General features: G+C 41.8%; 1 protein-coding gene across 4 annotated transcripts in view; it reads left to right on the forward strand.

Annotated features, from left to right (window-relative positions):
* KIF3A (kinesin family member 3A) overlaps positions 1–15,191 on the forward strand; it is a 41,613-nt gene extending 26,422 nt beyond the window's left edge. For 2 of the 4 annotated variants that reach the window (XM_066614432.1, XM_066614430.1), the window contains 5 exons: positions 819–944; positions 1,902–1,955; positions 3,077–3,145; positions 3,293–3,417; positions 4,489–8,901. In XM_066614432.1, coding sequence (XP_066470529.1) covers positions 819–944; positions 1,902–1,955; positions 3,077–3,145; positions 3,293–3,417; positions 4,489–4,537 — 423 coding nt within the window. In that variant the 3' untranslated portion in view covers positions 4,538–8,901. Of the gene's footprint in view, positions 1–818; positions 945–1,901; positions 1,956–3,076; positions 3,146–3,292; positions 3,418–4,488; positions 8,902–14,552 lie in introns of those variants that run through there. The other 2 variants (XR_010793736.1, XM_066614431.1) reach the window with 2 other exon arrangements.
* Positions 15,192–15,448: the final 257 nt, after the last annotated feature.

Consider the following 15,448-nt stretch of genomic DNA (forward strand, 5'->3'; position numbering starts at 1 on the left):
AGGCATGTGCACATAAGATCTGGAATTTTAAATTGGCAAAAATAACAAAGGACAGTTTCACACATTTATTTACAGTTTGGGCTGGAGGAACTTTGGGACTCTGTTCCTTGAATGATTTGTGGCAAAGTGTGTATGTATCAGGCAGTATCTAATTTCTTGAAGATGTCTTCTGTGAAGGATCCATAACCTTCTACAGCTCACACGGAGTTGTTAGCGCAGCCATTGTGTAGGTACAGAGTTGCAAAGCAGCCATCCTTTTTGGTGGCATTTTAAAGGCTTGTTTGGACCTGTGCGAAATAAATGTCCCCATAATAGTGCCTGCTGTGGCAAAAAGTCTCTTTATATTGAAGAGTCTCTTCAATATAATATAATTATATTATATTATATAAAGAGGCAAAAAGTCTCTTTCCTTGACATTCTCATTTGTTATGCTCCGCTAAATGGTTAGAATATTAAGTCTTAAGCTTGCTAAGCCTTAAAATGCTACTAAGAACACGATCAGCTTACATTCATTAGACATGACACAAAGGAAAGAAAACAAAATGTAACATTTGAGCACACCCGCTTTAAAAACAACCATGTGAAATGGCTACTGATAGATAACTTATTAAAACCAGTTATTAAAAATGTCTGTAGGATACATATGAGCCCAGTGTAAAAACACTGTAGTTTACTTAAAATGCCTGCCCTTGCTGGGGATTATTATGATTCTTTTTACCACACAAATGTAACATGCAAAAAAAAAATTATGATTAAATTTTATTCGCACTCCTAGTGGAAGAATCTAGCTGTAGCTTTTGGTGGTTTTGTGTTTCTAGATGGCGGATCTGCAGCAGGAGCATCAGAGGGAAATTGAAGGCTTACTGGAGAACATCAGACAGCTCAGCAGGGAGCTTCGACTTCAAATGCTCATCATAGACAACTTTATACCTCAGGACTATCAGGTGAAAAATCAGGGGAGCCCATGTTGGTTTTCAGGAATTCAAATAATGCAAGAGAAAAGCCTCTTCTCCTTTCACTGTTTTCACACTAGTGAAAGCATAAGACCAAGTGTTACATAAAAGAAGCCGCCTACGTACAGCTTCCCTCTGGTAGTACTATTCTTGTCATGTTTGAGTTCTTCTAGAGATTCCATGGGACATACCTCATGGAGTCAGTTTGCCAACACCCCTTGCAGTCTCCTGGATTGAACTGAAACTTGAGCAACATGGGATGATGGAGCCATGGGAAAGGAATTACCGCACATCTCTTGTAACATAAGGACTGCCTCAAGTTCCTAGTCAACAAGAAGCAGAGGGCACTGAGAAGAGAGGGTTCAGCTGTTACAAATAGCAGTGGGATGTGACTTCTTGGAAAGGGGTCTGTTTGTTCTAAATCAGGAGTGCCCAAACACCAGCCCTGGGGCCACTTGCGGCCCTCAAGGACTCCCGATCCGGCCCTCAGCAAGCTCCTAGTCTCCAATGAGCTTCTGGCCCTCCAGAGATTTGCTGGAGCCCGCCCTGGCCTGATGCAACTGCTCTCAGTGTGACAGCCAACTGTTTGACCTCTTGCGTGAGCTATGGGATAAGGGCTCCCTTCACTGCTAACTGTTTCACATCTGTGATGCAGCAGTGGCAGCAAAGGAAAGGCTGGTTTTGCTTTGTGCAAAGCCTTTGATAGGCCTTGAGCTATTGAAAGACCTTCATTCATTCATATAAGTTCCATCTCTAATGTATTCATTTATGTAAATTTATTCAAATTTGAAATGTTAATTCTTTTTACCCCGGCCCCCGACACAGTGTCAGAGAGCTGATGTGGCCCTCCTGTCAAGAAGTTTGGACACCCCTGTTCTGTTGTCATCACAAAGCATGATTTAGAAGTTGTGAATCTGAATTGAGAGATTTTTTCTGATTAATTTCAAGGAAATGATTGAAAACTACGTTCACTGGAATGAAGATATTGGTGAATGGCAGTTGGTATGTAACAGTATGTACCTGTTGTTGAATTCGCACAGTGATGTAAAATGTTAATGCATCCTGAAAGGGTCACTCATATGTTAAACAGAAGTCTCTATGCTAATTCTCTCTCACACACACTCCCCCCCCCCCCCACTGCTTGACAGAAAAACAGCACTTACCATTTGTGAAATACTATTTTAAGGACTTTGTATTTGTTTTTGCTTTGTCCAGTTTAGCTTGTGTGGAATTTGTGTTGTTGGAGAATATTATTAATATTTATATACCTCTTTTCAGCAAGAATACTTGCAGCCCACATTATCCATGGATTTGGTACCCACGGGCTTCTGCATCTGCAGTCCTCAAACCCAGGTGCAGGCCGACTTGGAGCCTCCAGAATCTCTTCTGAAGCCTGCAATGTGCATCACCGTGGTCTCTGCGGGCTTTAGAAAGCCACCTGGAGTCATTTAAAGGCAACTTCTGATTTTCACCAAAAACAGGAAGTCACCTTTAAACAACTCTGGGCTTCTTTTTGAGCAGATACACCCAGCTTCTACAGGCTTCAGAAGTGACTCCAGACTCGACTGGAGCTGACTGTGAGCTCAGCTCCGGTCAGATTCGGAGAGAGGCCAAAAACTACAAATTTCGAATACCTGTAGTTTTTCTTATTTGGGGAGGTTCTGGTAACAGAACTCCGGCTGATAATGAGGGCTACCTGTAGTTCACACAGCGGTTAGTAAAATAAATCACTAAATGGCTCCCTGTCCCCACAGGGCTCACATTAAAAAAAAAAAAAATACAGACAAGGCAACCACCTCTGGAAAAGATGCCACCCTGGGGTGAAGAGGGGCAGTTCCTCTCCACCTGCTGAATTTCTGTCTTTTGCACTAGCCTAACAGTCCTGTCTATATTTCCTTGTAAGCAAGCCTCACTGATTTTATTGGAATGTACTCCTGAATAAGTGTGTTTGGAATTGCAGCCTTAATTGTGTTGGATAAATTGATAACAGAAACGGCCTCTACTTAAATCAGTGAGATCTCTGTCTTATTTTGAAAGATGCCGTAGGCCAAGAAAACAAAAGCCTTCATAATGACGTGATTTCTCTTGCAGTACCTAACTATTAAACCTTTTTTTTTTAAAAGAAATGTGTGGCATATACAGGGAATAACATGAGAAAACAGACTCCTGTGCCGGATAAAAAAGAAAAAGATGTAAGTGACCATTTGTCAACATCTGACGATTTGCAGTCCCTGCTTGGCTGCCATAAATTTTTAATTTTTTTTCAGTATCAATGATATCTTCTGACATGATGCATGAACATGTACTCATGATGTTTCTCCCCCCCTTCTCCCATACAGCCCTTTGAGGTTGACCTTTCCCATGTCTACCTAGCTTACACTGAAGAGAGCTTGAGGCAGTCATTGATGAAACTAGAGAGACCAAGAACTTCTAAAGGAAGATCAAGACCTAAAACTGGCCGAAGGTTAGAACATGTTTTACATCCAGCCTGAAACTCACAGGGAGTTTTCACATTATGACTGTGATCCAAAGCTACAGTGGTCTCTTCAGCATCAGCAAGACCTCCATGCATGTCCCTGTTGCCTGTATGGTTCTATGCTAACTCTGACGGCATGGGGAAACACCTGTTGTGTGCACACGATAGCCAAAGCATCCAGTCATATATGTTGAATCTCGTACTTCAGTTTTCAATTTGTTTCAAGTTGCTTGTGGAAGCAGGGAAAGATAAATGCAAGGGACTCTCAGCTGGAGAGGGATCACAATAGAGGGACTATTGATCAGGTTCCAAGAGGAGTTATGATTATGGAATGGAAGGAGGTCCAGGTGAAGATACACATATTTTTATAAAGGCTTCTCTCTCTGTGTGAAAAAGCCTGATTGGTAGATATGTGTTCCAGGTCAGCCCTGGCCTTAAAACCCTTTCTTGAAACATTGCTGACCAAAAGGCATATTGGTAGTACCTTCCAACAGATATTTTTCCCTGATTTTAGTTAGGATTATGTAATTATTTGTATGCTGTCATGAGTGCTAAATGGTGGAAAGGTAGAATTGGTTTTTTCTAAAAGCTAATTATTTACAAATTATTAGAGCATGTTGTAATTGATCATATTAAAAGTGAGTCCATATAATTATGGACTTGTTGGATGGAACCAGGCCAATGCTTCCTTCCTCCATAACTTGAGCCGTCCCATTTGGCTGGTAATCCCAAACTATGATGATGACATCTTCCATTCAACTACATCTGTTTCTACTCCCCCATCTCTACATCTTATTTGTCTTAGTCTATCCTTATTTATCCAATGTCAAAATGCAGTGCTTAAGGTTAGTATTTTGTCATTGATGAAGACAAGCCCCTTTAATGCTGTATGATGACCATGTGCTAAAAGGAAGCAACTTAAGTTTCCTCCTGAAATAGCCTGTAATTTTTGCTTATTTCTGATGTATACTTTGATCTGAAAGACATTAATTCCTCTCTTGAAATAACGAGCCTTGTGAACTTTGACTTGTGTCTTTTCCTCTTTTTTCCCCCAAACAGAAAACGTTCTGCAAAATCAGGAGCTGTGATTGATTCCTTGCTTCAGTAGACTAAAACAGAGGTGGGATTGCAATTAACGATTGTGTGTGGCTTAGAGCTTTGACCGAAACATGCAGTTTTTTGTTTCTGGAGATCACAAAGAATTTGATTATTGATGACGCAGAGGTAGTTCTAAAGGCCTGCATTCATCACTTGGCGACAACAAGACAAAGAAATACATTTTTTTTTCCTAATTTGCCCTGATGTCATCTGTTACATTAACATGATACGTTCAGTCTAAGCTATATGGTAACTGTGAACTTGTCAATGTTTCTAATGCTGCTCCAGGTATTGTACAGGGGAAGCTGTTGGGGTAAATGGTGTTTAAATGAAATGTACAGATTGGAATAGACTTGTGTGCATAACTGAATTTTAAACAGATTAACCCTGTTGTAAGTAGACAAGTAGAACTCCATATTCTGATATACCTGTTTTGCTTTGTACATTTCTATTTGCCACTTATGATGTTCTGTGTTGCACTGTTGAAGACCAATTCTGTTTTTCAAAGAGTGAAATGTGATGATTCATGACTTTAGAAACCCTTCTGTCACTAACAGCCCAATCGTACCTAAATCCCCACGCGGCAATGCAGTGGCACATGTGCAGGGTATGCTGCTCCCCATGAGAGATTTTTGGCTGCTGGGGGTCTCCTTGGGGGATGTTTGTCCCCTTGCCCCAGGTAGGACCCAGCAGCTGCAACGAGTCAATTTGGACCTGCACCTGAGGTACTGCTGGCTCAAGTCCAAGTTGATCCATGCAGGTGGATCAGGCCAGGGAGGGGGTTTGGATTCGGTGCACACTGTTGCCACCCAACCCGCCCCCCCTCTTGGGCCCGATTCACCCAGCTCCTGCCCCATCTCCCACCTTCCCTCTGCTGTGCTCCACCCCCTGCATAGGGCTTACCTACTCCAGCAGGTCTCTGTTGTTCCACTGGTGCGCACGGGGAGACCCTAGCCTTCCCATCATCACACAGCCTCCCTGTGCTTTATGATGTTCTGCCATTCAGCCAGTGCTTCCTTTAGTCAGGATTTGCCCGTAAGTAGCCTCCGTCACACTTAATACAACTAATGTTCTGTTCCCTTAGCATGGACATCACATACATACACTGAACTCAGTAGTGTTCTACCAGAATGAACTATTGTAAATGTTTATGGTGGTTGGGTTGTCCTGGTTTTGGAGGGAAGGCATGAGGGATCCTGGATTTAAATTGCAGCATGCATCCTGCTTCAACTGGACCAAGCTTGATTATGGGAACAACTGATAAAGCACAACCCCTGTGTGACTTGGGTTCATTTTAGCCAAGGGTCTACAAATCTCCTGCTGAGGAGCAGTGTTTGATGGCTTGCACTCATTTATTCCTTGGTCTGGAAAAATACATATTCACATTAGCGGTTGCCTGTGGACAAGAGAATCTAGGGGTGGGGGAGAATTTTGGTCACAGCAGACTTGTAAACTGCATACCCAAGAACACTGACAAGGAAGCATGTTGTGCATAGCTGTGGCATTTTGTCTTGCATCCGAGACTTGGAAATGAAACACTGTGGGGTTCATCTGCAGGAAGCTCACATAAGTAGTTTTTAAAGGTCAAGGCATTTAAAAAAAAACAAAACGGGCTCAGTTCCTTTTGCACTCATGACCCTAAATCAACAAAGCCAACTCATTCTGTAGATGGGGAGAAGGCTGCCAGTGTTTGGCAGAGGCTTTGGCTTTGCTTCCATGAAGTGGAGGAGCAGTGGCATCTTTCCAGAAAGCCAAGGACTGCCATGTGGCTGCTGCTGTACCAGAGTGATTTACAGAGCTTTAGGCAATGAGACTGCTGTCAGCAGGTTGGTGCATGGCATAGCCTTTCTGTATTAGTTCTCATTCTTATTTCAAGAAAACAAGGGTGCTTCCTTGCTTATAAGTCCACCTATTTAGATAGCACTTAACCTGGTTATTTCCCATATCTCATCTCCTTATTGATGATGAAGTTCTGCTGCTACTGCCCAAATACTGTAATACTACTACTTATGTTACAAATACCTGATGGGATGGCTGCTGGACTTGTCTGTTATGGTATGTGATTGAAAAGTCTCTTAACTTACACATTAACGTGCACGGTGTGTCTTGTATTTTGAAAAAGTGTGATGGTTGATGCGATACACTCCAGACAAGAACAGTTTTGGTTATTCTTTGGCAGAAAGGATTGATTCACACTGGCAATAGATTTGGCAGGTGGCTGCTACTGACTCTTTGTGATTGTACCAGATTGCCACAGGTCATGTTTCTCAATAATTATGAAACTGACAACCCAGTCCTAACCAACTTCCCAGTGCTGATGCAGCCACAACACAGACACAAGGTAAAGGAACAAATATTCCCTTGGGCCTCTGGGACTGCTTCCCCCTGCACCCTGTTGGCATGGCTGCATCGGCACTGGGAAGTTAGTTAGGATTGGGCTGTAAATGTTCGTTGAAGGAGAAAAAACACAGAGCACAGGCTTGAACAGAGAAATGTTGACCTTGCAGTCTCAGTGGAAATTAATTCAGTTCTGTAGTTGGCATTTCCACTGAGAAGCAGAATGAAGCTTTGGGGGGGGGGGGAAGTAGGGAGGTCCAAACACCAGAAACTTACAGTACTGTGAACCAAAGATAAGCTGACAGTTGCGTATCTCATACACAAAATGTTTAGTCAAACACTGTTCTAGATTTTGGTGGTGGTGTGTGTGTTTAAAGGAAATTCGACACTCGTTTCTAATTAGATAGCAAAAATATAGTACATTGGGACTTAAAGCTGGCCTTTCTGTGACTCTGCTCTGACTGTTCCAATGTCAGGATCCTCTCCAAGAGTGAATAGACTTTGCTCCATAGTGGAAGGCAGAACAGCATTTACAGGGAGCCTATTTGAAGTCAGTGGAAGGTACGAGAGTATCACTTCAGAGTTTCATTGCAGTATTTGCAGATATATTCATGTAAGAACTGGGGCTGCTTTGATTTTAGTACAGAATACATTCCTGTGTTGTGTTAAGGGGATATTGGTGCTTGTAATTAGTGCACTGTTGAAACTGCCCTTGTCAAAGGGGAAGCCCTCCTCCTAAATGTCCACCTACCTGAAAGCCCTCTTTTGGTTCCAGGATGTGACGCATATTGAGGATGCAGGCTGTGTGCTAATCTCAGTATACAATCTGTGTATCATATGGTTTTATAATTCCGTTGCAACTTGATCAAGAAATGTGATATTGCAAAGGGAATGCTAATGCATGCATTTCCTTTAATTACTACTGGTAATAATTAGTTAACTAAAGTTTAGCCTTTTAATCTGATAGCATTGTGTTTGTCAAATTAAGTTATCTTCTTGTCAACAGGGGGCAAACGTTTTGTTTTCTAAGAAGTACCTTTAAGTGGGCAGACTTGACCATTCGTGTTTTTTAAAGTCGGAACATTTGGTGGTAGTATGGGCATTATCTGATATAATTTGTAATAGAGTATTATACTTTTGGCCAGTTTATTCATTGTTGAATCCCAAATGGTTTACCACAACGCACCAATCTTCCATTTTTTGCTGAAAAAAAATATTCAAATTTAGGCACATGCATAGCCTTGGAGATTGCAGGGATTTTTGCCAGGGGCAGAGAAAGGATTGATGGTACAGATTGTTCAGTTTTCTCTCTCCTGCTGTACTAAATGATGCTGATGAAGAGCCGTGCATTGATGGCTGCTATGCCATTGTTGCAGTTGGCCACAATGCAGCTTCGTGCAGTTTTCAGTCTGCTTTTCCATTACCTGTTCAATCCCTTCCTTTGCCTGCATGCCTTTGTCTTTTACTGTCCTACCATCATTACTGGGTAGAGTCTACTAGTTCCGCCTCTCTTCGGGTGACCTAGGGACCAAGAGGTTGTGATGTGGGGCCCACTGAAAGTCTAAGGCAACCACACAGTTCCGCTTTTTGTTGCAGCCTTCTAGTAACCTTTGCTTGGTACATGACCTTGTTGGGCATCAGTGTGAATTCAGGAAAATTGGGCTGAAGACTGTATCTTTCCTCTCAGTTTTTGCTGCAGCATCTGTGTATGGGTGGGGAAGAGGTTTAAGAAATCTTACCTGCTTCTTGGACTGCAAGAACAGGCAAAGGAAAATGCCTCTCTTAGTGCCTTGGAAATTAGTTACACTTTAATGCATACCAATTGATCAGTAGTCTATGCCATTAGTTTTGTATGTAAGAGGAACAAACACCAGATATGCAAATTGCCCCTGTTTCTTGTTTTGCTAACTTATTAGAGAGTCAACTTTTCTGTTGTGTTGTATGTTGTGTGCAAACTGTATTCCTTATATTGTATATAGCGTTTCTGTGTCTTGACACTGAGCATGTTGATGCTAAAATAAAAATCTTGGATTCCCACTGTGTCTGTGTTCTGTGGGTGCCTGTGTGTGTGTGGCTGGCTTTGTAATGGAAGTTCTCTTGAGTAAGGATCCCAACAGCTGTTTTCAAAAGTATAATGGGCATCATTTACTAAATTCCAGCAAATGATAGTGCACCATTAGTGCATTTTTACTATATTACCTCTTGCTGAGGGTGTTTTGTGGTAGTGATTAAGCCACTAGCACCTGACAGCTGAGTTGATGTTGGGGCTGACCTAATGATGAGGCAGCCATCTCAAGGAGTAAGCCCACCTTGAAAATAAGGGATCAGCTGGAAGATTGACGAGATACTCACTCCCACTGGTAATTGATCTTAGTGTAGGAAGTAGGCAGCCCAGAGTCTAGGTAGAAAAGTTTTATAGTTAAACTTCTCACTTTTCCCTATCATGTACCCGATTTTTTTCTTCCACTTCCTCAGAGAGATGGGGGGGCTCACTAAGTCTTGGCACACATCTTGGGGAAAATCAAGTGGCAAAGCAGACCTTGTTTTTCCATACTACAAGAAGTCTGACAGATTGCATTCCTTTTGCCAAGCTCTTTTTTTTTCTTCCTATTATCTACACATTATGGTGGAGGAGGCCAGTACGTTTATAAACAGGTTTTATACCTGGGAAGCAACCAGCAGTGCGGACCTCTGTAGGTTGTCTCAGAAGTACGGTCCATTGACTTCGATGGGGCCTTACTCCCAGTGAAATGTGTATAGGACTGCATTCCAAGGCTGCAATCCTATCCACACTTACCTGGGAGTAAGCACCATTGACTATAATGAGATTTATCTGAGTAGACATGCATAGAATAGGGCTCTAAGGTTGTTTTGGCCCAGCTCTCTCAACCGGACAGCCTTAAAAGCCAACAGGATTGCAATGAGACAGGAGTGCAAGCTGCTCTATGCCCACCCTTCTGCGCATGACTAGAAAGCCTAGTTTCTGGTGTGTGTCCAACAAGGAAGCGCATGGACCAGTTCATCTGGTAATATTATACAGGAAATTTTGATGCTCTTAGTTGAGCCATTTCTGCCCAACGTTGCATATACACAACAGGGATCAAATGTGTACACCTGTGAGCTGGGCAGGAATGGGTTAATAACAAGTTCTGAATTTTGTGAAATCATATTTTAAAATTTATTGGATAACTTGTATTTTTAATTAAAGTTCAAAATTTTTTAATGAAAGTTCAAAAATACTCTTTTGAAGTCATTCTTTCTCATGAAAATGTTTTCAAGAGAGTACTGAATAATAAGGGGTCATCCCTTTGGAAATCAACCATGGCATCATAAAAACCACGGAGAATCTTTGGGTGTGGGGACTTCTGGTCACTGACTGGGTGGGGAATTTCTCCCTGAAACCCATTTGAATTTGATGCTTTTTGTCGCAAGTACTACAGGGTATTGAAGCCATAGACAAAAGATTTTGAAAATATCTGTGGTTGCTAGCAGGTAGTACCTTGATGAATGATGCTTCTAACTTTCTTCAATTGTGCTTTATCATAATGCTGACAAGGTCTGGACTGGTCTTAACTAGAAGGAATTCTTCTGAATCAGTTTGCAAAGAAGCAGCCATGATAATGAACGTGGCCAGGGTGTGAGGGCATAAGCGTATCAAAGGAAAACAATGTATGTTTGGAATTTAGACCAATTTTCCCTCATAAAATGAGCCAGGGAAATTTCAGGATTTTCTATTAATTCTGAGGAAGGTGTAAAAATGTTAAACATCTGAAGAGAAAGATAAAATGGGGAGAGGCAAATTATCTTAGAAAAGAATGGCATTTGACAGATTAAAATGGTAGGGCAGAAGGATAAGAGGCACTGAGGTCCTGTTGGGTGATAGCCCATTCAGCTTGTATTGGGAGAGGCTTATTAACAGAGAAAAGTGGCCTGGTTGGAGCTTTTAAAAACAACAACTGGGCTTGCTCTCTTGTTTGGGGTTCTGAATGCTTTCATTATTGCAATGTTCCAGTATTGTGTGAGTGCATAATACGAAGAGTATTAAAACTAAGTGGGTGAGATGTTTGCAAACTAATTGAATGAATGAAGTAGACTAGTATCAAGAAAGGAAATGAAAATAGGTGTTGGGCGTGAAAGGTGAAATGCTCTTGTGCACCTGAGTAAACAAGTAGGCAGCACTCTAGGATCTCAGCCTTTCCTCTAAAGGAAAGGAGAGAGAGAGCTGAGTATCATCAGCATATTGGTAACACCCCACTCCAGATCCCCAGTTGCCCTCTCCCAGGGGCTGTAGATGTTAAATAGCATGGTATCCTTATGGTGCTCCGCAGGCCAATGGCTAGAGTGGTGAACAGGAATCCCCTAGCACTAGCTGAGATGCCACCACCCATTCGCACAATCACCTTGACCAGAAAGGGGAGGTTTGACATCATCCAGAAATTATCTAAAACAGTGGGATCAAGGGAGGGGGTCCCCTTCTTTAGGAGGGGGCAAATCACTGCCACCTTCAAAACACTAGGCAGCATCCCCTCTGTTAATTATGTATTATCTGCCCTCCCCACCCCCTTCAACTAGATCTTATAGACTGTCTGGGCAAAGTTCAAGGGGGCAAGTGGACAGTCTTGCAACCCAAAGGATCCTATCCACATCCTCCGATTTTATAAGCTGGAAATAATCCCAAACCGCAAGACAAACGGATGCCTGGGGGTCATCAGGCACTGTCAATGCGGAACGAAGGTTGTGAGCTATTTCATCTGCACTAGCCACTACTATCCTACACCCCACCAGGAAATTATCTGTCCATGAGGGAGACATGATGTTAATTCCCCTGCCCTGCAGTGAAGTCCAAGTCCAATGTGTGCCCAACCACTTGTGAGAGGGCCATAATCAACTGAGACAGGCCCATGGTTGCCATGGCAGCCCTGAAATCCTGAGCTGCAGCTACCCTCGGGCCTTAGCATGGCCATTGAATTCCCCAGCATATGTAACCAGGGGCACTCTAACACCACAAACAAGACCACACTGTCAAGGTCCATCACACTTTGTACTCAATCCCATGCATACCTATGAAGACTTTAAGTCTGTGGGATTTTCTCTCAAGTAAGTGTGGATAGAATTATAGCCCAAGACAAACCTGGTACAGTATCTGGCAAGGGAGATGGTTTTCCACCAAGCTTCTGGGCAGGGTGGACTTCCACTGGGACCTGGGTCTGGTGCTTTGCCCTGAATAGGTAGAAAGATGGGACACTGGGAAGAAAGGGGGAGAGCTGTATGTTTGGAGAATGATCCAAGTCTGCATTCTGCTTTGACTTCCAAGCTGGAATGTTGAATTCCAAGCCTTGCATTGTAACAGCACAAGCATGCTGTGTAAGGGGACCTTTAGCTGATCACGGCTTTGATTCGAAGCCTAAATTGATGACATCACTTCCAGCTATGACACCAATTCCAAGTTAATGACATCTCTTCTGGTAGGTCCTGATAGACTGTAATTCTAAAAAGTTGAGAACCACTGGTGTAGTGTTTGGGAGTTGCTACTCACTGGAAGATCCAGGGTCAAATCCCCACAGGCACGAAGCTTTCTGGGTAACGTTGGACCAGTCACTACCTCCCAGCCTAATCTACCTCACAGGGTTGCTGTGAGGACAAAAAGAGGGAACTATGTGAGTCACCCTGAGCTTCCTGGAGGGAAGGTCAGTATAAAAATGTGAAAAATAAATCAGGGAGGATATCAGGAGGATATTTTCTGATTAGAATAGGCAAGGATGGAAGAAGAGACAACTAAAGAAGTGAAGAAAGTGGATGAGATGAAAGTGACAAAGAAGGTGGTTCAAGGATTGTTTTTACAAGAGCCTTAAAGGAGAAGGAAATATGTTCACCAGTGGAGCTGAGGTAGGTTGTTGCATAAGGAAAACAGCTTTATGTCCAGGGCTCAGAATGAAATCTTGATGCGACATCAGCTGGATTTGTTGCACAAGTATGGATCGGCTAATTTGCCTCTATTGTCATTTACTCAAAACACTGTACCTAAAGCCTGTATAAAAACCAGGACAAAAAAAAAAAACAACACTTCTAGGAAGTTTAATTCAAAAATTTTATTCTGTGTTTGGTAACTGAAACACTTTAATAGTTGTACAAAAATAAGACATCCGTATCCGCTCAAACTTAGTAACAAATCAGTTGTAATAAAAATGTGTGCATTAAATTACAAGTCGGCATTAAATTTTTAAAAAGTTGATGGAAAAAAGAACAACCTGCGCATGAGGTAGCAGAGAAATGATTACCAATAATATAACTAAGAACAACAAAGTATATAACTTAAATATTAAATACTGCCATAACTCTTACGGTTACTACTTCAAGGAATATCCCTCTGCAGGAGGAACATGGTCTATACATGTGCTCAACTATATTGCTCTACTTCAGCACAAGTATACTTTCTGATCAAGATCAGAACAGATGTTTAGAAAATACAATATTAAATAAGTTTTATTTAAATAGAATAAATAAGTTCAAACAATACAATGAATTGGAACTGCTAAGGGTCAACAAGCACTGCAACAGGCATCAGTCCTGGACGCAGATAGCCTGCATCCTCCATAGGCGGTGTGGTTTAAAACGGGACATTCATACAATCTGGAGTGGCAACAGCATAGCTTCCTATCTTAGAGTTCCAGCTTGGCATGCCTGCAGACTCAGGTTGTTTATCTATGTAAGCCATGACAGTGCTTGTAAACGTGTAAACATTGGATATTCTATGCTAGCGTGCCCTGAGCATGACTGCATTGCAGGAGCTAGTCATGGAGGATTGTGACTCAATCAATTAATGGTCCTTCTTTTGACAGCACACTTTAAGATTAGCACAGATGAATGAGTTGTTGCTTAAAAAAAATGTCAGGTACCCTATTTGGTCTAATGAAAGTGATTTCCCCATTTTCTTCATTTCTTTGATTTATTATACACATACTGCTAGGAATCTGTTGACAAAGTACTGGAGTTTCTCGCAAAATTTCGGCATAGTATACTTCTTTACTGTGTTGCAAGAGACCTTTAAGAAAAAATCAAAAACAAAATTTGAAATAGTGGCATAGCTCTAACAGTACAGTACCTTGTCAGATATAGACATATACATGATCCTCCCGAATAAAGTTAAGAAAAGTCCTTTTACAAGAAGTTCCATCTACTCTTGAAGAACACAAATAATAGAGGGGAGATTGAGACCTTACAACATTAACTTGGTTACATACACTGTTCTTCATGTGCAGAAACAGGATTCTGTAGGCAGTTCAGCAGTACAGACAAAAGCCAGCTGGAACAGGATGAATTGCTTTCTGAATCCCTATTTCATGTGTATGGAGCAGGGGTGCCCAAACTCCGGCCCTGAGGCCACTTGTGGCCCTTGAGGACACCCAATGTGGCCCTCAGGGAGACCCCAGTCTCCAATGAGCCTCTGGAAACTTGCTGGAACCCGCACTGGTCCAACGCAACTGCTCTCAGCGTGAGGACGACTGTTTGACCTCTCGCGTTAGCTGTGGGATGACGGCTCCCTCACTGCTTGCTGTTTCACGTCTGTGATACAGTAGTGGCAGCAAAGAAAAGACCTTCATTCATCCATATAAGTTCCACCTCTAGTATATTAATTTATGTAAATTTATTCAAATTTTAAATGTAAATTAATTCCTTTTTTCCCACAGTGTCAGAGAGATGATGTGGCCCTCTTGCCAAAAACTTTGGACACCCCTGGTATGGAGCATCATGCATCCTCAATCAGAAGACTAGACAGGTTCTGTCTTTGTATGAGAACCAGACATGTCTGGCAATTTATTGCTATTCCCAGATTTTCTAGACTGAGGCACATGACCGTCATTAAAATTACAACTGGGAAGAATCTGGGGCAGCATGGACATATTAAAATTCATAATTCAACACATAAACTTTGCAAAACCAGGATGGAATGACTGAGATTTGGAAGAGAAATTTAGTAGGAGACAGAAACATGTGCTAAGCTTTCCTCCCAGTGGGATTTAAGTGTTGAGCTTTGGCTGGATCATGTCCTTCATTTGGTCTGCTGGCGATAAACAAAATCAGTGTTTTTCAAACTGTAGATCTGGACCCACTAATTGGGTCACAAGCCAATTTCACGTGGATCCCCATTCATTTCAATGTGTATTTTATTTTTAATATATTAGACGTATTGCTTCCATGGTATGTGACTGCATTTGGGAAAAGTTACAGATCTGTACTTTTAACAGGTTACTATGTATATGCTTTTAACAATAGTCAATGGGGCTTACTCTGGGGTAAGTGTGGATAAGATTGCAGCCTTTGGGATGTTTAGGGAATTTTTCAAAAACAGATCAATTATTGCTTGGGAGGGTGAGGAGGGTTCTTCTTTATTTTAAATAAATTTTTAAGTTATACTTTTAAAATTTACTTAGAGTTTTTCATATGGGAATGTTAAAAATTTCCTGCTTGAAGATGTCACTTTTGGTCATGACATCATTTCCCGGTTAATGACATCACTTTCAGTGGGTCCTGATAGACTATCATTCTAAAAAGTGGGTCGCAGTGCTAAAAACTTTGAGAACCA

Source organism: Tiliqua scincoides, chromosome 2, assembly GCF_035046505.1.
Source record: "Tiliqua scincoides isolate rTilSci1 chromosome 2, rTilSci1.hap2, whole genome shotgun sequence".
Taxonomy (NCBI): Eukaryota; Metazoa; Chordata; class Lepidosauria; order Squamata; family Scincidae; genus Tiliqua; species Tiliqua scincoides.